Source organism: Orcinus orca, chromosome 6 (genome assembly GCF_937001465.1).
Source record: "Orcinus orca chromosome 6, mOrcOrc1.1, whole genome shotgun sequence".
Taxonomy (NCBI): domain Eukaryota; kingdom Metazoa; phylum Chordata; class Mammalia; order Artiodactyla; family Delphinidae; genus Orcinus; species Orcinus orca.
In genome coordinates, this window is record NC_064564.1 from 112,409,933 (window position 1) to 112,436,808 (window position 26,876).

Sequence of the window (26,876 nt, forward strand, 5' to 3'; positions counted from 1 at the left end):
AGTACCGTCCGGGGACTTATCAGGAAGAAGGTCAACAGGTGGCCTGCCTAGGTGCTCACGAGGGACGTTATCAGGCAGCAGCTAGTGAGATCTGAAAGATGTGCAAATATCTTCACAGACGCAGCAAACATTTACTGCATGTCCACCCTGTGCCCAGCAGTGGGCCAGACTCTGGGGACCTGGAGGAGAACAAAACTCCCCTTGGAGCTCGGGGTGATCCCCCTAAACACGACCCTTGTGCTGCTGGGTGCCAAGGGTGCCAAGGGGCCAGAGAGCCTGGGGACAGAGGAGGGGAGTGGCGCGGGTTTTTTAACATGGCTGGTTTGAGTGCCTCCTGCCGCCCTAGAAATGCATCCTGTATAGTTCAGCCTGCCAGCCACCATTAGCAAGCGCTGTCTCTGCAGTGTATTGGATGAAATGTAATTAGAGGGGAAAAGGGCAGCCGATGGCTGATGTTCTGTTTGTCTCTCTCTTGGTTGTTTTCCTAGGACATTGTTTTCCCTCTATGAGGCTTCTAAGGAGGTGGCTGCTCCAGAATGTAGGGTCGTCACCTTTTTTTGTGTTTGTTTCTGGCTGTTGGCAAAGTTAGGGAGCTGGCACCGTGTCTTGGACCCCCCTCTGTGGTGCTGAGGGCGGCACAGGGCGGGACCCAGAGCCCGGCATCCTTGCTTTTTTTGTTGGCCGTTTGGGTTAGAAGCCACTGTTGCTGCGGTTGGTGACTGCGTCATGGGCCTGGCGTAACTGATGAGGTGGGCTGAGGTCTGGGCAGACAGCGCTCAGTCAACAGCCATTGAGCATCGGCTCTGTGCCCGACCTCTGTCCAAGCCCGTGGACACTTCCCTCCCCTGAGCCCACTCCCTCTCGGTAACTCGGGGCGCTGGGAAAGGATCTTGAAACTGTTATGTAAGGCAATGGAAGTATCCTCCAGGAGCGTTTTCAAAAAGGGCTAAGAAAATGGGCATAGAGGACATGGCTAACACTGGAGCAGGCCACGGAGGGAAGTTTTTACATCTCTTTCAGAGATTTTTCGGTAGAAAATCATGTCACTAGAAGCAGGAAGGTAGCCTGGGTAAATATCTAGGACACCCTTCCAAGCTGCATTCATTAATTTGTCACATGGTTTCAGCTAAGGCAGTGAGGACTACAAAAGGTTAAATCTCTCCAATACGATGAACTCAGCCATCCCTGTGAAATGGAGGAAGCGGAATACCATTAGACTCTCTAATCTCATTTCTCTCTTGCTGTCCTTCTTGGAGCCTATCAAATAGTGACCTGGCAGAGAGTCAGTTCTGTGGACGTGAAACATCAGAGTCAGTCTCTTTCTGAACGTGCCAACAGGGCTGTAATTTAGAAAATGTAGCCTACCTTTTAAGGAAGGATGAAAAGGTACTCAATGCACCTTTCTTTGCATGTTAGATCCCAAATATTTGAGATATATTAAACACGTAATTCCTGGGGAATTTTATTTTCTGTTTTATTAGAGTATTTGCATGACATATTAGAACCAACTTATTAAAACTGTTTGTATTTGTGGATCTCCGGTGGTTTCATGAGTACTGCTTGAGGTCCTATATATGCCAACTATTCAATAAGATGTGTCTTTTGAGTGTGTAACTATGCATTCAAGATGCAAATGCAATAACAATTTTGCCCTTGTTTTAATTACTCTTCCTCAACAATGCATGTGATTTTTCTTATCTGATTTAAGCCTTTTTTGAGGGGAGGGGGTAGGAAAGTATTAGCTACTGCCATGTAAAAAAAACTAAATATACTTGGAAGTTGGAATTTTACATTTTTCTGTTAGTCCTAGTCTGTTTCCATATTGTCATGTTGTCATAAATTAAAGGGGAGGGCGTGGGGCCTACCAGGATTTTGAAGTTTTTTTTTTTCCTCCTATTTAAAATTTATGTCTCCTGTATAGCATCCCATAATGCTGGTTATTTTTATGCTGAATATTTGGGACAAAGAGCCTCTCTTAAATGAAAGATAATTGCAAGCTTTGTCCCTTGCCTCAAGTTTACTGCAGGTTTTCTCTCCTCGTTGGTTATACAAAATGAAATTATAAACCACCAGTAGCCTGGGAGATGTCAATCGATTCCAAATGACTAAATATTTAATTCAATCATTGCCTATACTTCCAGGGATGACTCGGGTGTTTTTCTTCTTACTGAGGGCTCCATGCACGCCCGGCTCTGCAATGGCTGCTGAGGACTGTGTCTGTTGCAAGGAGGCTCCCCTGCAGTGAGGAGCTGGGCAAGCCTGTTCCATAGCAGCCCTTTTTGCAAATGGTAGTGGATTTTTGCAGAAGGTTTGTGGCCAGATCGCTATGTATAATACTGATGAAGCATTTTTGTTCCAGCTCTGTCTCGGAAGACCTAGGCTGTAGACGTGGGGATTTCAGTAGGAAACATTATGGATCTGTGGAGCTGGTAAGTTTACACTGTCTGTTCAGTGGTAGAACATTGATTTTGATTTAGAGAGGATCGCCAAGCTCTTCAGATCTTTTGTTGTATATTTACTGTTAGACCATGTGAGTACAGTATAAGGACTGGATGGGAATGAATGACTATTGAAGGGCTATAATAATTTGATCATCTTTATCTGTGTGTTTTTACTGTTACGTACTTTTAATCTGTGTCTTTCAGTGTGTTAAAACCTGTGGCTTGGTATTTTTCTCTGTTAATGGTGTTATATAATTAAATAAAATCATTTATGAATTAAGAAAGGTAGCATTTGTTTTTATGTTATCTTGTTCCTAAAAGTTTCTAAATCTAGTTTTTGAGGTTTAAATATTATTGTAATACATATTCTGATTTTTCTGTACCTTTGCTCTCTGGGTATGTGATAGGAGTTAGAATATTTATGAGCTCTTTTTTTTCCTGTTAAAAGTATATGTGTTGGGCTAGATAAATGTCTGTGATAGGTAATAGATATCTGGAATGAAAATATCCATATTTTCTTTAATGAGAGAGATTGGGGATTGTGTTATGATTTTTTTTAATTGTATGCTTTCATTTTAAAAGAGGCATAATGAAGGCATATCATAGCCTCAGTTTTTTAAAAGACAGAATTGTGAGTTCTTTTCCCACAAGAAAAGAACAAATTGCATGGAAATTTGAACAAATTTTCAGGAAAATGTGCTCATAAGATTCTCTTGGTTATTAAAACATTAAATTTATTATTTCTGTCTATTTACAAAAACTGAGTTGATGGGATCCATTTGTATAGTACCCAGTTATCCCCGATTAATATAAGCTGCATTCTTGCAGGGTTTAAAAAGTAAAAACAAATTATGCCAGAATCATGTACCAGTAGCATTCTACTTGAATTCAAGCATATATTACAGGTTTGACTGTGTACCTGCCCCAGGTATATTCCTGAAAATATGCATTAAGTAAAAGATTTGGTCCTTGTTCTTAGGGTGCTTACTGTCCTCCAGCTGGGCAGATAAGATATACATAATATATCTAAAGAATGAATTTAGTCACGTGAAAGATGCACTGGTTGATTCAATCAATGCCTGTTCTGTGTGAGTCACTGGTGACACCATGCCAACTCAGACCACCACCTCTCCTGAAAGAGCATGTGCATAACTATAATTCAGAGTGGGAATTGGTAAATATTGTGAGAAGCACACAGATAGGGCCTGGTGGGGGTTGGGAAAAGGAGGGAGCAACCCATTCTAGCCAGGCATCTCGGGGAAGCAGCCTGGAAGGCCTTATGGGGGCTGTGGGATGTGGGTTGGTGGCAAGGAAGACAGACAGTAGATATTTGCACACTGCAAGATTCTTGGCAGTGATGATTCGAAGGGCAGCAAGCAAATGGTCCTGCCCAGCAGAGAGTGTAGGGCAGCAGAGCATAGTGGTTACACAACAGCTAGGCCTTGGACTCAAACAGGCCTGCATTCACATACAAGTTCCATCACTTATTATCTTTGTAAACATCTCTGAACCCCAGGGGTGCCTAAGAGCTTGTGCTCTGAATTCATTCTTGTTTCATCATTTACTAGTTGTATGATCTGGAACTTCTTTGAGCCTCAGTTTTCTCATCTATGAAATGGGGTTTATTAATATTATCTACCTTATAGGGTTGTCAGGAGGATTAAATGAGATGATGCATGTAAGCACAGTCCCTGTTAACTAGCTATAGCAACAAAGATGAAATTTGGTAGCAAAAGTAGGACCTTGACTCTTAGGTAAAGACTTGAACGTGATCTAATGAGTATGGAGCTCTGTAAACAATGAGAGTGGTGTCTGGGGGAGACAACGTAGGTGTGTAGAATGGACCCTTTATAGACTTGTGGAAATCACAGAATATCAGACTGGGAATGTACTTCAGAGCAGCAGTTTCAAGCTTGAACAGGCATCAGAATCACCTGGAGAGTTTATTAAAACAAATTGCTGGATCCCACCCCCAGAGTTTCAAGTTCAGTAGGTCGGGGTTAACCTAGATTTTGCACTTCTAACAAGCTCCCAGATGATGTTGATGCCGCTGGTGGCAGGACCACCCTTGAAGAAACCCTGCCTTACTGAATCCTAGACTAGGCATCAGTTATCCCCAGCCCGATGAGGCAGCTCATTGAGCAAAAGTTCTTCAATCCATCTGTTCAGGTTTTTACTCTAGAGCCATGATTTTGTGTGTGTGTGTGTGTGTGTGTGTGTGTGTTTATAACTTTTTAAATATTATAAAGTAACTTTTAAATACATTTTAAAATTCCATGTGTAATTTCACCACCTTGAATCAAGTATTTTCATCTCCTTTGGTACCTTCCAATTTTTATAGCTCCAAAGCCATTTCTACATGGCTGTAATCAAATTATACATTTACTTTCGCATTCCTCTTTTTTCATTTAACTGTATTTTGTAACTGTCTTCTTGTCATGTAGTCTTTGAAGTTACCATTTTAATCGGTGCATGATAGCCCAACAAGGTGATAAACAATTATCTGTGGAACAGTTTCCTTCCTTTTGTAAAATAGGTTGTTTCTAGTTTTCCCACGTTAGAAATGACATGCGCTAGAGGCTGCAGTGGTTGGGAAAGATGCAGTGAGCAAGTTCCAGTTTTGCCATCTGAGGATCTCTTGAAATTCTGACTCCAGTGTTTTAGGGAGGAGACATTTTCTCTCGCCTATGAACGGCACAGTATTATTAAATTAAAAACCATTTTATCGGGGCTTCCCTGGTGGCGCAGTGGTGGAGGGTCCGCCTGCCGTTGTGGGGTACGTGGGTTCGTGCCCCGGTCCGGGAGGATCCCGCATGCCGCGGGGCGGCTGGGCCCGTGAGCCATGGCCGCTGAGCCTGCGCGTCCGGAGCCTGTGCTCCGCAGCGGGAGAGGCCGCAGCGGTGAGAGGCCCACGTACCGCAAAAAAAAAAAAAAACATTTTATGCGTCCTAAGTTCATGAGAAAGCGAGTTTAATTTTTCTTACACCTGGTTTGATGAATATTGTTGGGAACCCAATCGATCTTGGGTGTCCTGGAACTCAGACTTTGTAAAGAGGTCCTTAGGATTCTGTAAAATTGAAATTTTAGCATGACTTCTTCTGACCTTCAGGAAATTGGGTAGAAGTCCTTGTGAAGAAGGAGATCGGCCGTTCAAATCAGCAATGAGGGCAGATGCAGGGGCTTGGTTCCTAGGTTTCAACTGGGTATACATGTGGTGAGAGACTGTGGAGCTCAGATCTCTACTGACTCACAGGAGAGTTTCTCAGCCCTGATTCAACAGCTGTGTGTTGAAGTCTCCCGCCATGGGGCAGGCACGGTGCCGGGCACTGCGGGAGAAGGAAAAAACCAGTTGTTCTGCTCTCCTGGAGCTGGAGATAGTCTAGCTTTAGAAACCAACGGCCTCAAACTTTGAGTCTCCAGGCCATGTGTGTCTTAGCTGCCCCCAGCTGTGTTCCCTGCCTTAATCAGGGATGGTTTCCTCGCAAAGAAGGGAGATCCACTGGGTCCAGCTCAGGTATAAAGTAATGCATGGAAAGGGTGTGGGTGAGTCTCCCCAGAATGCAGTGCAGGAAGCACAGCTGGGCCCCATGTGACTGGGAAGCCATCAAGCAGCTATTCTCGTTTCTCTCCAGTCCCTGTGATTTCTCAGCTTCACTCTTCTCTGCGTGTCGATACCAATCTCCTCTCTGCACGCCAGCTTCCCCGAAAGCACAGTTGCCTCTCTCCAGTCCATTTTTTCCCAGCAGCGGTGGTTTTTTTTTTAATACTTCTTTTTATCATGGTAAAATATACACAACATAAAATTTACCATTTTTAAGTGTACAATTCAGGGCCATTATGTACATCCACAGGGTTATGCAACCATCACCACTACCCACTTTCAGACCATTTTTCATCATCCCAGATAGACACCGTACCCATTAAACAATGACTTCCCATTCCCCCCGCTCCCCAGCCCCTCGCAACCTCTGTTCTATCTTCTGTCTCTGTGAATTTGCCTATTCTGCATATACATGTAAGTGGAATTATACAATTTTTGTCCTTTTGATTTATGATTTATTTCACTTGGTGTAATATTTTCAAGGTTCATCCATGTTGTAGCATGTATCAGAATTTCATTCCTTTTTATGGCTGAATAATGTTTCATCATGTGTATATACCGCATTTTGTTTATTCACCTATTGACGGATGCTTGGGTTGTTTCTACTTTTTAGCTATTGTGGATAATGTTATTGTGAACATTGTTACACAAGTATGTGCTTGAGTCCCTGCTTTTAATTCTTTTGGGTATGTTAACTAGGAGTGGAATTGCTGGATCTTGTGGTGATTCTATTTTTAACTTTTTGAGAGGCACTCTCAAACTAGTCTCAGAGTGGCTGCACCACTTTACATCATTCCCACAGCAGTGCCCCAGGGCTTCAGTTCCTCCACGTTCTCACCAACGCTTGTTATTTTCCTTTTTTTTAATAACCATCCTAACAGGTATGAAGTAGTATCTCATTGTTGTTTTGATTTGCCTTTCACTAATGATTAATAATGTTGAGCATCTTTTCATGTGCTTATTGGCCATTTGTATATCTTCTTTGGAGAAATGGTATTCAAGTCCTTTGCCCATTTTTAAATTGGGTTGTTTGTTTTGTTGTTGTTGAGTTTTAGGAGTTCTTAATATAGTCTGGATATTAATCCTTTATCAGATATATATGATTTGCAAATATTTTCACCTATTATGTGGGCTGTACTTTTATTCTGTTGACAATGCCCTTTGATGCACAAAAGTTTTTAAATTTTCATGAAGTCCAGTTTATGTATTTGTTTCTCTTGTGGCCTGTGCTTTTGGTGTTTGTATCCAAGAAATCATTGCCAAATCCAATGTCATGAAGATTTCCCCCTATGTTTTCTTCTAAGAGTTTTATAGTTGTAGCTTTTACCTTTATGTCTTTGATCCACTTTGAGTTAATTTTTGTATATGGTATAAGGTAAGGGTCCAACTTCATTCTTTTGCATGTGGATGTTCAGTTTTCCCAGCATTATTTGTTGAAAGGACTGTCCTTTTCCCAGTGAATGGTCTTGGCATCCTTGTCGAAAATCAATTGATTATGTATACAAGGGTTAATTTCTAGGATTTCTCTTCTGTTTCACTGATTTATATGTCTGTCCTTATGCCAGAGTGATGTTTTAAAATGTTGACAATACAATGTCCTTTCTTTCTTAAATCCCTTCTGTGGCCCATTGCACTGCAAGCCCAGACCTTTTACAAAGCCCTACAAGATCCTGCGTGATCCCTGTTCTACCTTCCTCTCCCACCTTCTCATGCTACTCACCGTGCTTCAGTGGCCTGATTTTGGTCTCTAGAACAATTTGAGTTCCTCCCTGTTCTTTGCACTTACTATTCTCTCTTCGAGCTGTTCTCCAACTCAGCATCCTCTTTATTTTCTCAATGGTGTTTATCACAATTGATTTTTTAAAAATATTTATTTGGCTGTACCGGGTCTCAGTTGTGCCACGTGGAATCTTTGTTGCGGCATGCGGCATTTTTTTAGTTACGGCATGCGGGATCTTTAGTTGCTGCATGTGGGATCTAGTTCCCTGACCAGGGATCGAACCTGGGCCCCCTGCATTGGAAGAGCGGAGTCTTAACCACTGGACCACCAGGGAATTCCCACAATTGATATTTATTTGTTTACTAACTACTCTCTCATCCACTAGAGGTGAGGGTGGGAACCATGTCTACCTTGTTCATTGTTGGATTTCTAGGCCCTGGCAAAGCCCTGGCACATACAAAGTTCTCATTCACTGTTTTTTATTACTAAATTGATTTCTAGTCCCCCAATCCCCTGGTCTTGCAGCCCTTTTGCCCCTCATAGTCGTAGGGTGAAGGGTTCATTCTTGGACCCTAATTTCTTGGATTCAGGTATCTATCCCTGATTCAAACAGTTGAGTTCAGGGTAGTGGGATCATGTGGTATAAACGTGGCCTCCTAGACCCACATCCTCAGCAAAGTTTGTGGATAGGGCAGATTCTCTCTGAAAAGGATATAGAGAAAAATCAGTTTCAAAGAGCATGAGCTGGGAAGGAGGCCTCAAATGTGTCTGCAATATTTCCTCTTACAGTAGATGATTTAAAAGCTCAAACTAAAAGCACCTGGCTAAAATGTCATCATCTGCCAGTGGACTATTATCCCTGACACTTTTTTGAATCCCATAAACAATGACATGGATTATAAACTCTAAAAATAGGAATCATGGCTCTTTATTTACCACTGTGTCCCTCATACCAACCACAATGCTTAGCATTAGTAACTTAGTAAGTATTAATTGAATGAATGAATGGTTCAATTTGGTTGGAATTAGAGAGTAGCCTAACCTGTCAAAAATAAAGAAGGAAAAACGAGCTTCTTTGATTCCCCCCTCCCCAGTATAGACTCCTCAGCTTGCAGTGCATTCCATCTGAAACATACGCCGTTTTTTCTTCTTGATGAATTGAAAGTCTGGTCTGTTGTGGCAGCATTCTAAGCAAGGCACAGCTATTTCCCCATCGACCATTCTTCTTTACTTTATATCGAAATCTGTCAGGATAAGATTGTTTGTAGTTTTTACTGATCTTTCCTTGGCCTTTGACTCAATGGGTAAGAAACTGCTATGGGCGCCATATGGACCTCTCCGCTGCCCAGCCCAGCTGCTGAGCCTTATATAACCCCACACCTGGATACTTCTGGGGAAGGTCTGGATGAAACAGGGTGCTATATTGTCCATTCCTTTTAAAACTTGTACCCTGATGACTCAAGCCTGCATTTGGATCAGCTGCATGTTCCCCTGGTATATCAGAGAGACACGTATAAATGCGACTCTGTGAGGATAGCACGGATTTGTTGTTATGAACTCAGGGTGGCCTCAAAGGACGTCTGGCTGTACTGAGCACAGCCCAAAGAGAGGTTTATCATGCACTTGGTTGGCATCTGCAGATCTTAACATTGGAGGCTTTGACTATGTGAAGATCTTTGAAGTCTGATGTGTGGTAATTTGTATTTTTGCTCAGGCACAAACTTGAATTACGCCCGTGGGACTATTGTGCAGAAACACGGCTCTTGGCTAATGAGTGATTTAGCTAGCTGCCTGCCCAGCATCCCTAATACTCTACAGGGTTGAGTAGGCTTTTTGTTTTCAGAGGCATTTTATGGGAGAATTATATTCTATGTAGTATCACTAAATTGAGAGATGAGTGACGGTACCAGCATATTTCCCTTAGGAACATCAAAACATCAAGACTTCTACATTCTACAACTAGAGTCATAATTTTGGCAGATGTTCTCTGATATTTAACTGTCTTATATTTAAGGCTTTGATAGCTGGTTGACTCATGTAGGTACTGCAAGGGATAACATTCATCTGGAGTTATCGGTGAGTTAACGTGGTTGAAAACTCTGGTGCTCTTGTTAATATTTTTGATGCCCTTGTGGATGATCAATAATGCCGACATGGAACCTTTTCCAGGCTAAAATTATTGCAACCATTTTCGGTAATGTAGAACTTTAAGACCTCACTCAGATAATTATTTATGCATGAGAATGGAGCCAGAAATCTTATATTATGATTATTATTTTATTATTATTATCAGTTTTGCTGTTTACTGAATGCTTACTGTGTACCAGTGACTGGGCTAAGTACTTTAGACGCATTTACCTATTTAATCCTCGCAAACGACTATAGGCAGTAGATGTTATTGGATTGCTCCACACCCTGTGGATGCTCAGAAGACATTTGTGGACATTGAATGGATTCCCGTTTATCAGACGATCTCAGAGATCCCACGGCTAGTGAGTGTAGAGGTGACACTTAAGCCCAGGTCTGTCTGACTCCAAGAGCCCCTGTGCTAAATCTCTCAGTCTACGAGCCTGTGCTGTCATAGCTCTGCCACGTATAGGCTGTTTCCTAAGGCAATTGGATTGATTGTTAGAGCAAACATCTCTGCCCTTAATCAACAGCATAGAGTAGCTCTGCTTGAGGTTTTAGCTCAAATACATAATTTCGAACTCTCTTAGGTCCAAATCTTAACAAAAGCTTGATTTTAAGAAGAATGTTCATCAAGAATTACCTAAGAGATGTCCATGCCATAAATGGTTTAAATTTAATTTCTGGATTAGGCCCAACCATAAGGTAGCTGCAAACACTTAGCCTGCCTTTCTTGGCCCCTCTTAGTCTTGCTTTTCTTGATCTGTGCCTTGGTGTTACGCCTTTAACTTGCACTGATGGACAGAGCAGGAAAGAGCCGTATGGATCTGGATGGTGCGTCTCTTGCAGGAAGGTCTTGAGGATTTTTCTCAAGGATTTTTCACTGTCTGTCACACAGTGTCTCCTTTAAGAGGGCCTGTGAGAAAAGTTTTCCCGGGACCAAAAAGCAGCTTTGTTGTTAACCTTATAGGCAGTAGGAATCCTCTAAATGGCTGGCTGGGTTTTTTCCTCTTTGCATTGGCCTCTAGGAAGCTCAGGACCCTATTTATGGCTTGCTTCTAACAGCCTTAAAGGACTTTATAACATGCAGCCTAAATTTATTCTCTTGTTTTCAGGTTGTTTGCCCACATCTAATTTTCCCTTGTTCTGAATTTGTTCTGTATCTAATTTTCTCCTTTGAGTGAGATACATTTCAGTAAGCTGCTTTAAATCTCTTCTACAGAATAAGGTAGAGCATAAATTAAAAAAAAAAATCTGTGTTCAGCTTCTAGCCCTTAACAGCATATCCTCTGTCCCCCATTGATGGTAGCTTAGTTTATAGAATGGTTTTGACCCTTGTCTCCTCCCTACCCTACTTTTTGATTAGTGCTTTCATGAACTATTTTCCTAGGATCAACAACACCTGGGGAGAATTAGCATCACCTGCCCAGCCGTTTGGTGACCACCTAGAGCACTGAGCCCTGTGTTAATGGTCTGGATAATTGGGGTCCAAAAGTCTTCCAAATCAGCTAGCTAAACACACACTGTAATCAGAATACCAGACAAGTCCTCCAACTTTTCCAGGCAAAATCAACTCTGGAAACAGCCATTTCAATGATATTTGGCACCAGCATGCTCTCTAGTTTCAAAACTAGGACTGCAGACGCTCCACTTCCTCCTGGGTAGCGGCGGGCCTGGGTAGCTCACGCTGGGTTCCTTGTGGCCGCACAAGTCTCCCATTCCTGTGCGGCCCCACGTCCTCCTCCGGGCGACCCTCTGTGCTGCCGCGGCGCCCTCAGCTCAGCTCATGACCTCTGGCTCCTACACCTGCTGCTGGAACCCTGGGGTCTTTGTTCTGTGACTCCAGTGGTCTTCACCTGGTGGGATATAGCACTCTGCTGGACTATAAAAATACTTTCAAATTTTGGGCTTCCCTGGTGGCGCAGAGGTTGGGAGTCCACCTGCCGATGCAGGGGACACGGGTTCGTGCCCCGGTCCGGGAGGATCCCACATGCCGCGGAGCGGCTGGGCCCGTGAGCCATGGCCGCTGAGCCTGCGCGTCCGGAGCCTGTGCTCCGCAACGGGAGAGGCCACAACAGTGAGAGGCCCGCGTACCGAAAAAAAAAAAAAACTTTCAAATTTTGATCAATGTACAACAGTTTATATTTTGTTTACCCAGAGCTACAAACTGTTAACATATTGTTTATTGGTTAATTCTTCACAGGAAACCTTGTTTTCTATCTTGATTGTGGTCTCTTGTATGCTCTGGAGGTAAAATTCTCAAGTGTGTCTCAAACACCCAGTCTTTCTTAAGTGTCTGCTTGATAATATCTGTTGCCTCTCACAACTTACTTGTGCCAAAGTGACCTCTGCCCTACACCAGGTCCTGTCACGTGCCCAGCTCAACTTCTAGTAAGACAGACCAGGCTCAGCGGTATGTATCGTCAGTTGTAGGAAAAATAAATTTTAAGCTTGATCAAAAATACATAATGTTGGGGGACTTCCCTGGTGGCGCAGTGGTTGAGAATCCACCTGCCGATGCAGGGACACGGGTTCGTGCCCCGGTCCGGGAAGATCCCACATGCCGTGGAGCGGCTAGGCCCGTGAGCCATGGCCGCTGAGCCTGCGCGTCCGGAGCCTGTGCTCCACAACGGGAGAGGCCACAACAGTGAGAGGCCTGCGTACGACAAAACAAACATATATATATATATATATATATATATATATATATATATATATATATATATATATATATATATATATATATATATATATATAGTGTTGGGACTTCCCTAGTGGCACAGTGGTTAAGAATCCGCCTGCCAATGCTGGGGACATGGGTTCGAGCCCTCGTCTGGGAAGATCCCATGTGCTGCGGAGCAACTAAGCCTGTGCGCCACAGCTACTGAGGCTGCATGCCACAACTACCAAAGCCCGCATGCCTAGAGCCCATGCTCTGCAACAAGAGAAGCCACCACAACGAGAAGCCTGCGCACCGCGATGAAGAGTAGCCCCCACTCTCCGGAACTAGAGACAGCCTGCTTGCAGCAACAAAGACCCGATGCAGCCATAAATAAATAAATAAATTTATTAAAAAATATATATATATATAATGTTATATACCTTTGTATACTGCTCTTATGAATACAAAATATTTTCAGTTTTCTGAAAGGTATTTTTGAGAACCTGTGTTTACTTCTGAATTCAGGCAGGCCTACCATCAAAAATGTAGTACTTAACAACCATGAACACAGACCCAAGAATTTGAAAAACACCCTTTTACTTCTTTTAGTGCTGTTACCTTGAAAATGAATCTTACTTTTTTGCCAGCCTTTCACCATGTGGGCTCTGAACAGTCATAGCTCTTTGTTAGACCCTCAGAACCAAGTCTAATGCTTTTAACTTATTAGCTGCCCCCCGGTAGGCAACTTGGGACAAATTTCCCCGGGAGTATGGGACCCAGAGCATTTGAGGCTTCTTTCGGGTCTGTCTCAGCACCCCGAAGCTGAGACCCTTGTCTTCGGCTTTCTCCTGTCTCGGGGCAAGTCCCTATCTTGTTGGGGTGCACATCACATCCATTCCGCGGGTTGGAGCAGCTTCACCCTCTTCGTAGGAGAGGAGAATATCTGTGATTTTAAAATTTGCTCCCCTTTTTTCCCCCACTGGGTGAAGTTAGGGAAAGTCGCGCCCAAATCCAGTGTAGCCTCTGCTGTGACTGACTTACCAAAAAGGGCTCCCAGTTTCATGCCGCAACGAATATTCTTATATTGAACTATTTTACATATTTAATTAAAGCAGTTACTTTGGGCTCCTTTATATGTAAGAAAAGGATTGTATGCTTTTTGGCCTCAGCTTTTTAATTGGTCTTTAGCAGTTATCACTGTGTTGCAGTCTTTTAAAATATAATCTCAGGCTGTGTTTGCTTAAGAGATGTGAAGACTTTTTAATTACGTTGGGAGTACATTTCAGCCACTCTAAATTCTCCTTTTGATCCCCGCGATAGTTCCACAAATTCCCTTGCAAATTCGCCTTTGGATGCTTCCCCTTCTTGTTCCCACTGAGCCTGCTCTTGCCAAAGTCACCAGAGACCTTTCTGCTACCAAATCCAGGTGACGCGTTTAGTCTTTAGCTCACGGGCCCACTCTGCACATGCGCCCTGTTAAAACTTTCCCCTCCCTTGGCTTCTGCGCCTCTGCTCTCCCGTACTTCTCTTTCTACCTCCCTACGGCACCGTCTCAGCTTCTTTTAGGGAGTTCTTCTCGTCTGCCTGGCCCTTGAATTTGGTTGCTCCTCAGGGTTCTCTTCTCACTCTGTCTGCTCTCCCTCGTCATCTTTCCTATCCCCATGGCTTCAGGTACTGTCTTTAGGCTGGTGACTCACAGATCCGTATATTCTTCCCAGGTCTCTGTCCACAGCATATAGGACCACCTGCCCAAATGTCCACTGGACATTGCCATGGGCAGTTGAACCTTAAAACGCCCACTACGGAACTCACCGTCGTTGCTCTTTGCCCACCCACACCACTGGGTAAATGGCTCTACCTTTCCTTCCGTTGCTAATATCAGAAACCAGGAGCTCACCCATAGCCCACATCCAGTCTCTTACCAAATCCTGTTGGTTATATGTTCTCAACAGATTTCATGGGTAAGTTGCTCTTATTCACATGGATGTGCGCTCACAATGCCAGACAGTCTTTTGAGGAGATGATAGACAGATAGATAGATAGATAGATAGATAGACAGACATATATACGTATATATATGTATGCATGGAAATAGGTATTATGTATATGTACTAATGTAAATTTCACAACTACCTGATGGGGTATAGATACTTTTGTTACCCTCATTTTATAGATGAGGTAACTGAAGTTCAAAGAGATTAACTTGTCCAAAGTCACACAACTGGTAAGTTTTAGAGCTTGTCCCCCTGTCTTATGCACAGTAGGTTGTAGTTATTTAAAAGTTCTGTGATCTCCCCATTGTTATAGGCTGCGCTCCAATGCCCCTCATACCTTATGGCACATAAAAATCACTTGAGGAATTTGTTTAACATTCAGGCTCTGATTTGACATGTCTGGAGTGAACCAAATAGTGTGCATTTCTTTTACAAGCTTCCATTGTGAAAGTGACTTTTAATTCCTTATATGTTTCTCATTTGATCTCTTAAGGAGATAGGAATAGGAAAAGGACAGGCGTGTTTGCTTCTATGAACTCCCTTTTTGGAGTGACATTTGTGTCATTTCCTCCTTCTCTGAGCTTCCGGCAGTTTTTCTTGGTCTCCCTGACTTCTCAAAGATTCCATTCAACAAGTTTTGGTAAGAACATCCAGCTTGTCAGAATTCTCAGCTGTAGTTAACCTGATTCTGGGGGATGATTTCCTTAATGCTACAAAGAGTACCTTCCCAAATGTCCCACTCTGTCAGCATCATACTTATGCTTTCAAACAAATAACAACAACAACAAAAAGCCAAAGCCTTCACATCTCTCCTTTGCTTATGGAATAGAGCTTTTAGCTTTCCAAAAATGCCTCCAATCAATCTTTGGAGCCTTCACGCCTCTGGCCCATGAGCCAGCCAAATAGGCCTTTACTCACCGTCACCCAGGCCTCTGGGGCTTTTTTATGCCTCTCAGTCCTTCTAAAATGCCTTCTTGAAATACGCCTCTACCAGGGCTGTTTTCCATGTAGCCTTACCTGATTCCCCTATGGGAAAATCATCTTTCACTCTTTAGAACCCTGCAATTGTTTGCATTTCTCTATGGCACCTGTCATATTTTACACTGAAATTATTCGTGTGCATTTCTTATACCTTTTCAGTGGGCAGAACTCATGGTTCTTTTTTATTGTATCCCCAGTGGCATCTAGCTCACTGCCAAATGTCTATGTATTAGCTAAAAGATCAATTTTGCTGAAAATCTGGTGTCTGATCAATTTTTTTCTTTTCTTAAAGTTTTAGATTACTTTCCAGTCTCTGTGTGTGTATGTGCACATGCATGCCGATATACTTTTAAACATACTTTTCTGATTATAAAAGGAATACATGCTCATTATAGAAAATTTGAAATATAGTGAAAAAGCACTGGAAAATTAAATTAGTCTGTAATCTTACCACCTATGGATAATCACTATTAAGATTTAGTGTGTCCCTTTAGTAATTAAATTTATATACAAAACAGTTTTATAGTTTTTTTGTGCTTCTTTACTTAAAAACAAAGTAGTCTCTTTTTGAAGACATAGATACTCTTCCGCAAACAACTTTGTCTTCTTCCATCTAAATCTCTTATTTCTTCTGTATGTCTGATTGGCTACGCACTGGCTAGGACTCCAGAACCATAGTAAATATCATGGTTGCAGGCATCCTTCTCCTGCAATTCCAGGTGAGATTTTTAGGCAGTATGTGAGGGTTATCTTTTCTCAATCATTGTGTGTCTGAGAACGTCTTGAGCTATGCCTTCCATAAGAGCAGCTTGGTTGGTTTTTAAATTTCTGAGTCATCACCTTTTTCTCTTAAAAATTCACATGTTGGGGACTTCCCTGGTGGCACAGTGGTTACGAATCCGCCTGCCAATGCAGGGGACACAGGTTCGATCCCTGGTCCGGGAAGATCCCACATGCCGTGGAGCAACTAAGCCCACGTGCCACAATTACTGAGCCTGTGCTGTAGAGCCTGAAAGCCACATCTACTGAGCCCGCGTGCCACAACTACTGAAGCCCACGCGCCTAGAGCCCGTGCTCCGCAACAAGAGAAGCCAGTGCAATGAGAAGCCCGCGCACCACGACGAAGAGTAGCCCCCACTCGCCGCAACTAGAGAAAGCCCGCGCGCAGCAACGAAGACCCAACGCAGCCAAAAATAAATAAATTTATTTTTCAAAAAAAATTCACAAATTTTGATCTGTTACTGTATTGCTTTCCTAGGCCTGCCGTAACAAATTACCACAAACTGAATGGCTTAAAACAACAGAAATTTATTCTCTCGTAGTTCTGGAGGCTAGAAGTCTGAAGTCAAGATGTTGGCAGGGCCACACTCCCTCTGAAGGTTCGAGGGAGAAATCCTCGCTTGCCTCTTCCAGCTTCCATGGTTACCAGCAATCCCTGACATCCTTTGGCTTGTAGCTGCATCACTCCAATCTCTGCTTCACATGGCCTCCTGACCTGCATTTCTGTAACTGTGTCTCCCTCTTTTCTCTTATAAAGACACCAGCCATTGGACTTACGTCCCACCCTAATTCAGTGACCTCATCTTAACTTATTTAATTACATCTACAAAGGCCCTCTTTGCAAATAAGAGCGCATTCTGAGGTTCCAGGTGGATGTAAAGTGGCGGCAGGGGGCGGGGAACACCATTCAAGCCAGTACAGTTACTTTCTGCCCTTTAGTGTTCAGAAAGAAGCCTGAGACAGTTTAGTTTATTTTCTTTTTCGGAAACCTTTCCTGCCTGGATCTTTCTCAAACCTTCTTCTTTATTCTTTTATTTAAAAAATGTTTCCCATAGTTTCTCTTTCTCTTCTCACCAATTTTTCCCAAAATATTGCATCTTTGCAAATCTTGGACCCAGGTCTTACGTCACGGATGAATATTTTCTTCAGATATATCTTTGATTATTGCTCATTTTTTCCCCTTGAAACGATAAGGAAGATCTTTTTTCTGTCCTCTGTAGCTGTCTTTTCTTTCTCATTATTTTCATTTTGTTTTGTGCCTTTTCATTTTGGAAAGGCATCTCAAATGATAAACATCCTACTGTCTCTGTTTTCTACAGTAAATGTTTTGCTTTCCTCCTCCAATGAGGATTTTAATCCTACATTTGCATATTTTGTCCTCTTTTATCTTGCCCGCTTCCACAAGCTTTATACGCTTGTTGCAAAAATTGTCTTCTGTCTTATTGAGGACAACAACTGCTTTTCTAAACTTTTATTTTGGTTTCATAGTAAAGAATGATGAGCGTCCTTTTTTAGTTTTCAGGATCATATGTAGAATTTTTTTTTTTCATAACTCCCATGTTGGTGATTTTTTTTTTCCTTTTTACAGAATCTTCAAACAAAAACAAAGAGCTATTCAGACCTTGTATTTTCAACAGACAGAATGTACAATGGCCTGAGCCCTCATTGTCCTTTTGGGTACTGCAGCTTCTCTGAACCAAACATCTGGATGGCCAGTGGTTGTGCAAAGCTCCCTGATCAATATCCAGAATCTAGCTGGCATTTATCTTGTAAAGCTCTGCTGGAATGAGATAGGATGTTCTCTGTGCTTGGCTTTTTGCTGCTCTGAATGAGTAGCTCTAGAATTTATACATATAGCCAGGACTTAGGGAGCTCCAGGTAGCAGTCTGGTTGGAAGAGGAGTATTAAAGTAGTGTTTGCTTAGCTCTTTACATAAGCTTGAGAAAATACCATCTGTGTAGATTAAAGAACAGGATTCAGATTAAGAAGGTTATATCTCCCCCCATCCCAACCACACTTTGGTGCGCCCAGCAGCTTGGCATATTGACAAAACCATGTTCCCCAGGGTGCTCTGCTACCAGGACCCTTCTGGTCTGTCTCCCTACCTATGGCACATTGCTTATGAAGACTGCATATTCTAACGTGGACTTTGTCTCCCTCCCTCTCCACATCTTGCCCAATGTGTTCTTGGAGAGAAGAAGAGGTGCTGGAATGGCTGGGGCTACCTTAAAATGCAGTACCTGTGCAGTAAAAGGATAATGCCCGATGTTTTATTGTTATTCTTCATATAGACCCAGTGTTTCTTAGCCCAAAGGAGGTGGTGAAGAGGAAAATAAACTGCCATCCAGCTTTCTGTAATGACCACAGATTTGCTCTGTTTTGGGCAACAAAGTCAGTGACCGAATATGTTTCCCAGTTCTTTTCTCCATTGGCCATACAGTAAGTAGAAAATGTCCTGATGTTTTGGCCATTGGGTGGACAATCAGTCTTCAGACTCATGAATTGTCATCTTTTGTGCTGAATCTTCACAAATATTTTACTGGGAATTTGAGTATCAGGGACTAGTCAGATATTATTTTAATGAAGAAACCAAGATGGATAGCATTTGAGATGGAGGGTTAGATGACAGTACTCATCCTGACTTGCCTCAGATTTCTCAGTAGAATAGGTGGAGAAGTCATTGCTTGGAAGAAAAGGTGTTTCCGGAGTGGCGATTTGGTGATTGACAAGTCAGGGCCAAGATGGGAGATGTAATGGGAAGTGAAGAAGGAATGGATAAAAGAACTGGGAAGTGGTAGTGAAGGTCTAGCCATGGTCAAGAAGCATGAGCTTGGCGTAGGCCTAGTCATATGGAAACATGTCTGTTTGAACACAGAAGGGAAGCATGAGAGTTTACTTGGTAGGAGGTGATGGAAAACTGGGACTTGACTTGGTGGGCTTGAGTAGAACTCAGCAGTACGAAGGTCTATGTGTTAGTAAGTGCAGTGTTGGTGTGATTAACCACAGATCCCCAGCTAGAATGTGTACCGGAAAGAGCCAGCGTGGGTTATAAGTCAGGTACTGTGATGACAAATCTATACCAGTGTGGGTGAGAGCAGGTTTGGGGTCTTAGTAGTGGATGACAAAGCCATGGAGTTAAGTGAGGTCATTAGATTTGAGACAGCTGAAGGGCATGAGCTCAAGACATCAGATAAATCATTGTGATGGACGTTGAGCTTGCTTAGGATGTTGGCCAGAGATGTGGATGATAAGTCTGAGCCCAGATCCGAGGCCTTGGTTGTTCTTTAGCCAACAATTATCTTCCTAGCTGGAGAATCTTCTAACCAATTCAGGTTCTCTGACATGTGCCCTGGCGCTCAGCACTCCAGCTGCCCAACCTCCCAAATCTTTTCTCCACCCCATGGCACAGGCAGAAGAGGATGGAGGTGAAGAGTGGGAGGAAGAAAACATCTCCTCTGGTCCCCGTCTCCACTCCCTTGCCTCTCGCTGCAGACAGCGGAAGTGAACCAGACTGACCAGGAGAAGTGAACCAGGGGCCCGGGAGCAGTACTTGCCAGTCAGGGGATGGCTTATTCCACCCATGTTCAGGCCTTATCTCCCCACCTTTTTTTGATGGAAACATTTTAACTTTCTTTCTTCCCTTCTGAGCCATACTTTCTAAGTCAGGGGTATGGATGTGTGTCAGGGTGTCTACATGTCTGTGATTTGCATATGCAAATGGTCTCCTTGACCAGTATTTGTAGTTTTAAAAGTCTACTTATGTTGGAAATCATTTCTCAAAGGTCCTGTACATCTTCCAGAATAAATTGCATTATAGCGACAAAACCTTTGCTCCCTGAGGCAGAGTTGTCCCTCCAGCCTCTGACCGCCCCCAGTGCCCCATCCTTACTTCTGTGCTGTGGCATTTAACCAGGTTATGTGTGATTTATCTGTTTACATGTGTGTGTCTCTCTCTCCCAGTAGGATCTGTGCTCCTCCAGGGTAGGGATCATGTTGCATTTGTCTTTTTAATTCCAGCAGTTAGTACAGACCCTGAGAAATTAGTTCTCAATAATATCGGAAGAGTGACACATGTTTAAACAGACCTTCCAAGAGCGTAAATGCAGCACTGAAACGGTTTAATCATACTAACAATAGTCACGGCATTTTCTATTAATCATTATCATATTATTATTAAAATACATATTGTTATAACATGATTGAGCACTTCCTACGTCCAGAAACTATTCTAGGCTCATTCCATGTTTTATATTATTTTATCACTTTTTTTTTTTTTTTGCGGTACGTGGGCCTCTCACTGTTGTGGCCTCTCCCGTTGTGGAGCACAGGCTCCGGACGCGCAGTCTCAGCGGCCATGGCTCACGGGCCCAGCCGCTCCGTGGCATGTGGGATCTTCCCAGACCGGGGCACGAACCCGTGTCCCCTGCATCGGCAGGCGGACTCTCAACCACTGCGCCACCAGGGAAGCCCTTGTTTTATATTACTGAATCCTCTCCACAAGCCTAAAAGTGGCTACAATCATTTTCCTCATTTTAGAGATAGGGAAAATGAAATTTAGAGAGGAAAAATTAAGTGATTTGCCCAAGGTCACACAGCTAGTAAGTGTGGAACTGAGATTTGAACCTGATCAGTTGGGTGCCAAAACCCACACTTGTAACCACTCATTTTAAAGAGAGGAGATAGGGGCGGGGGATGGAAATCTGAAATATTATTTTTAAAGATATAATTTACACAAATTTTAAAAGATTTTTTTCCTAAGTTAAAATACTGTTTCTGTGACTTATATATACCTGAATGCCAAGTACCCAGTGCATGATAAGCAGAGATCGCAGGGATCCTAGTGCTGCTTAAGGTATGGAAACAGACACCAGCCCAAAGAAACAAAGCGATTCAGTAGAGAGGAAAGAGGCTTTTGTTTTTGAAAATTTATGTATTTGTATTAATTTAGGAAATATTCTCATCTAATTGCCTCTAATATTAAACTAATAATACTTTTATTTACAGTAGTTAATGAATAACACTTTATTCTTCCTTTTTTAATTTTTTCTTTTACATTAATTTGTTAAATCATACAGATGGATATTATTGCTTAGATATTACTTTTTCCCAGAAATAAAACATCTAAGACATTGAACACTGTTTAGTGTTAAATGAATCAGTTACAGTTTGGCTGAAATTAGGAAGCCTCTACTCCAGATATTAAATTACATGAATTTCCACCGTTTTTAGTGTATTTAACCAACTGTAGGTGTTTCAGCCTGAGAAACTTAATGGATCTTGGTCACACAGAGTTGCATCAAGGTCCAGCATGTGACAGTCCTGTCCAATAGAACTTTCCGTGACTGTGGAAATTTGTCATTTGCTCTGTCCAGTGTAGCCATCACCTGTGGCTACTGAACACTTAAAATACGGACAGCGCAACAGAGGAACTGAGTGTTTTTTATTTTATCTCAATTAATTTAAAATTAGATTTAAATGGGGCTAGTGGCTCCAGGATTGACCAATGCAGGAACTCTAAAGCGATTCCTCACAGGACCAGGCAGATCCTAACCAAGTGATGATTTGATTTGCTTTTTCCCTTTTCTCTCTTGGGCGCAGTCCTCCTCAGTACCAATCCTTTGGTGCATGACCAGGTTAGAAACGTTAGACAAAATAACATATCGTAAAAATCATGTCCTTTTTTCTTAGCATTACTGATGTTAAATATATGTTAATTCCCTTCCCCTGAACTTCTGCACCAAAACAAACTCAGAAGAATTCTGCTATTTGTATCTTCTGTAGGGAAACTCTCCCCTGTGTTCCTGGTGAGTGAGGGTGTGGCTGGCAGGTGGAAATGGGGCCCTTCCCCTCCTTGAAGACCCTCTGAGCCAGGACTGTCTCTGTGGGGTGTTGTTCTGACAACCTCTCCAGTTCTACAGTTATTGGTGTATTCAGGTTTCTTCCTCTCCTTAAAAGAATCTTCGTTATGTATATTTTCCTAGAAAATTTCCGTTTCACTGAAGTTTTTGGTAATAGTCGCATAGTCTCACATGGTATTCTCTCACACTTTTAAAAATCTCTTTTCTTCTTAGCAACTATATTTTCTTTATTATCACTCTTGTGTATTTGCGTTTGCCTTTGATTTTTATTTATTTCTTTATTTTATAGAAATATAGTTGATTTACGTTATTGTGTTAGTGTCAGGTGTACAGCAAAGTGATTCAGTTATATATATGTGTATATATACACATTTATGTATATACAGGTATATATATATTTTACAGATTCTTTTTCATTATAAGTTACTACGAGATATTGAATATAGTTCCCTGTGCTATACAGTAAGTCCTTGTTGTTTACCTATTTTATACGTAGTAGTGTGTATCTGTTAATCCCAAACTCCTAATTTATAAAAATGTGGAATGCTTCACAAATTTGCTTGTCATCCTTGCTTAGGGGCCACGCTAATCTTCTCTGAATCATTCTAATTTTAGTATACATGCTGCCAAAGCTAGCACCTTTGCTTTTTAGAATCAGACTTGCTGGCCATCTCTTGGATGTCAATTCTACTGCCTTTCTAAATCTGTAATTTCTGCTCTGATCTTTTATTGATTCCTCCCCCCTGCTTTCCTTGGGTGTATTTCATTGTTCTTTTTGTACCTTCTAGCAGTTAATGCTTTAGTTCGTTGTTTTTATTCTTTCTTATTTAATGACGAAATCATTTAAGGATATGAATTTTCCTGTAAATACAGCATCTATTGCATTATCTGTTTTGATAGGTACTGTTCTTGTTGATGTCTGGATAGTGTCCAATTTTAGTTTTCCTACTTGACCCAAGAGTTTTTGCAGATGTATATTTTAAAATTTCCCACTTTTTTGTCCTTTTGACACTAATTTCTCATTCAGTTGCACTATACTAAAAAAATCATCTGTATAGTTTCTGTTTTGCAGAATTTATTCATGCTTGCTTTTATCCAATATTTGATCAGCTTTTTAAACTTTAATAGATTTTCTTAAAAGGTATGTATTCTCTGTACCTTGACAAATTCAGTATATGTCTATTAAATCATGCTTATTAATTTTATTATTTGATTCCTCTATAATTCCTTACTATTTCTTGCCTTGACCTATCAGAGAGAAATATACTAAAATCCCCCATTATAATTATAATTTTAGAAACTCCATCTATTTATAAGAGTTTTGTTTTATAATGAGTGCCTATAATTATTATATTTTGGGAGTGAGTAGATCTATCTATCCATGTACCATAACTTTTTTTTTTTTTTTTTTTTGCGGTACGCGGGCCTCTCACTGTTGTGGCCTCTCCCGTTGCGGAGCACAGGCTCCGGATGCGCAGCCTCAGCGGCCATGGCTCACGGGCCCAGCCGCTCCGTGGCATGTGGGATCCTCCCGAACCGGGGCACGAATCCGTGTCCCCTGCATCGGCAGGCAGACTCTCAACCACTGCGCCACCAGGGAAGCCCCTGTAACTTTTTTAATGATATTTTTTTCCTAAGTTCTACATCTGATTTTATTATTCCCTCACCATTTTCTCCCCAACTTACCATGAATATTTTTTACTTGGCCTTTCTTTTTCAGGATTATCTTATTGTATTTATTGTATTGTTTTATTTTATTATCTCTTGCAGCTAGTTAGATTTCATTTGTATTTCCAATCCTTGAGTCTTTCTTCCTTTAATAGAGGAGTGTAGCCCATTGATATTTATTGTAATTATCTGGGCTGTTCTCTCCAATGACCTCTAGGAGGTGTTCCAGACTCCCCATTATCCACTTCCTCATTTTACCCCTCTCCCTCACTCCATCCTTTAGGAGTACAGATCTGGACTGATCAGATAAAAAATATCTTACTGATCACTGAACTCCTGGGTAGGCAGAGCACTTGCAAAGGTCAGAGCACATGTGGGAATGTCCTTTTTGGACATTTCCCCTGAAGAATAACAAAGGGCCAGGTATACTCCTGTGTGAGGAGACTGCCTGACTCCCTCCTCTCTGCTGGCTTTGGAGGGGTGAGATCTCAGATTGCCTTGCTCTCTACTTTGTTTCTAAACCTTTCGGGCTGGTCTGCAGTAAATAAAGGCATTCTCTAGTTGTGGTCTAGCTCATTAGTAGGGGACCTTATCAGTGGGTAGTTGGTCTATGGAATGATTTGGTTGGCCTTGGGTTCTCTGCCCAAAGACCATCTTAACACCCCAGTCCATTATTCCTTGCATTTTTCTCAGGTATGTTCTCTGTGTTTTTGATAATCATTTTCCTCTATTTATCTCAAACTGATATTCTAATCTACTCTTTTGGGGGTATTTTCTTCTCACTGTCTAATTTTGAATTCACTATGGTCACTGTGAAATGTGGTCTACATTTCAGAATTCAGAAACCATGCTTTTACATCAGAAAGCTGATCACAGATTGTTCCATATTCATAGATCAAGTATCCTCCCAAATTATTACAATTAATGATGGCCTAAAATTTCCTTGTGTTTTTTGTAGTAAATTATATTTCCTTGAACATTTGCTCATATACCTCAAGTCAGTTTCCACATTTTAAATTATGGACTTGTCATAGGTTTAATGATTTTTTCTTTGTTCTTCCTTGTAGGGTATGTTATAGGGTATATAGTTGGCTTAGAACATCAAAATGCAGTTAAAAACAAGTGTATTTCTCTGTCACAGTGAGCCAAGCATTTTAAGTTGTTGGGTGGCTGTGCCCCACACATTCAGGCTTGGGATGAACCCACTGTCTTCAATATGGACTTCGAGGTCTCTCTGGTCATTGAGGTTTAACCAGTGGAGGGAAAGAGCACGTGCGGGGGCACCTCCCCTCTCTAAAGGGCTGGGATCCCTACATGCCACTGGGACTTTGACCCACCTGCAAGTGGGGAGATGAAGTCAAATGGCCACCTTGAGGGAACTGTGGTCTAGCCATGTGTCTGGCTGCAATTCCATTACCGTGGAAGATGGTGAGGACGGATTTTGGTGGCAACCAGAACTCTGTACCACGTGGAAAGAGTCAGAGGAGAGGGCTTCTTGGTTGTGCAGCACTGGACATTTAGATGGGTTCTAGTAGACATTGTGTCATTCCTGAGTCAAATCTCCTTCCAACAAAGGGAAGAGTTTATATATTTTTAATAGTTTTAATTAGCCAGATCAAAGGCTTATGAGGAATAATAGAAAGAAAACTACTGATAGAAACAGCTTCTCTGCTGTGTTAAAAGGATATTGTTTTCCTGGAGTGTTATTTTTTTCAGCCCCTCATTCGCTGGAGCACTGTCCCCTTTCACATCAGGTGGGGTACCAGTCCTCATCAGCGCCAGCCTCCACGGCACCCTCTGGTTTATTTAGCCAGCTGCCCGAGCCAGCTGGGGGTTGGGGGGGTGCGGGGCAGGGGAGCTCTGGGGCTGCCACTCCACTTGCCAGCGAGAGTCACTTCCCCAGTGTGACTGGTAGGTCTCCTTCCCACCTACTGCCCGAATACCCCCCTCACCTCAGACAGGCCCTGCCAGCATGAGCTCAGCAGTGTTAGTTTGACCTTAGTTGGACTAAGTTACTACTCAGGCTGCCTTTCACTTGCAAATGGTGATTCAAGTGATTTGGTCTGTCCTTCACCTTGGTCTTTCTTTCGTCATAGACCTGGTAGAATCTCTTTGAAATTTCTTGGGTGAGTAATGAACCTTCTTGGTTTCTGGGGCTAGAGTAGATCTTTCCCCCAGTCTTATATCCCTTTGGTCATTTCCACAGGGATTTGGCATTCATCTGTTCATGGATTTCTTGTGTAATAAATATTTAGTGAGTATCAATACTATGTCAGGCAGTGAGCATAGCTCTGGGGATGCAGTGGTGAGAAAACCATCGTCTTCCTGGAGCTTCTCAGTGAGAGTGGAGGGGGTGCGTGAGGAGAGACGGGCATCAATCAGGTGATGGCACAAAGGAATGGCAATCAGGACCCTGAGGCCCTCTCTGAGACTTGCAGTGGGAGCTTTTCCCAGGCAGTGAGGTCAAGGAAGGTGTCTGAGCAATGGCGGCTGTGGTGAAATTGAGTGATAAGGAGTTCACGAGGGGAAGCGGGGAGAGGAAGACCTTCCAGGTGAGGGGGTCCCGTGTGTGCACGTCCTCTGGTGGGAAGGAGGGGGATGCCAGGATAGAGATGGGATCATGGGACAATCAGATTCGCAGTTGCCAAAATCCCGTGCGCTTTGATGTGAAGAGTGGTTTGGAGAGAAGCGATGGTGGGTGGATGCACAGGCCAGTTAGGAGATGGTTGCAGTCACCCAGGGGAGAGATGACAGTGACCTGATGGAGATGGTGGTGGTGGCGATGGTGACGGTGATAGAGTTAAACATGTTAGACTAAGGCAGGAGTTCAGGGTCTTCATGGATTTTGTGATTATAGTTCAGAGGGAGCTAAATTCTTTCTAACCATCAAATCGTTAAACATGTCCTTCCTTTCTTCTTCTTGATCCTTTCAATCAAGATAAGCGATAAACTTCTTATTCTAATCTCAGCAAAGGAAAAGGAAATCATAGCCTGTGCCTAGCAGTGTCTGGAATATAGTCCACCACTGTTTATACTTGTTATGT

General features: G+C 42.4%; 1 protein-coding gene and 2 non-coding genes across 8 annotated transcripts in view; 1 reads left to right on the forward strand and 2 right to left on the reverse strand.

The window, feature by feature from the left end:
• GARNL3 (GTPase activating Rap/RanGAP domain like 3) overlaps positions 1-26,876 on the forward strand; it is a 154,210-nt gene that overhangs the window by 42,256 nt on the left and 85,078 nt on the right. For 5 of the 6 annotated variants that reach the window (XR_007477733.1, XM_049710718.1, XM_033427170.2 and 2 more), the window contains exon 3: positions 2,360-2,429. Coding sequence is in view for 5 of the 6 variants with exons in the window: in XM_049710718.1 (XP_049566675.1) it covers positions 2,360-2,429 (70 nt within the window). In the remaining variant the exon portion in view is untranslated. Of the gene's footprint in view, positions 1-1,101; positions 1,387-2,359; positions 2,430-26,876 lie in introns of those variants that run through there. The other variant, XM_033427171.2, reaches the window with a different exon arrangement.
• Positions 8,024-8,096, reverse strand: TRNAG-UCC (transfer RNA glycine (anticodon UCC)). The gene has a single exon. It is a non-coding gene; the product is annotated as a tRNA-Gly (tRNA).
• Positions 22,697-22,803, reverse strand: LOC117201113 (U6 spliceosomal RNA). Its single transcript, XR_004483070.1, has one exon. It is a non-coding gene; the product is annotated as a U6 spliceosomal RNA (small nuclear RNA).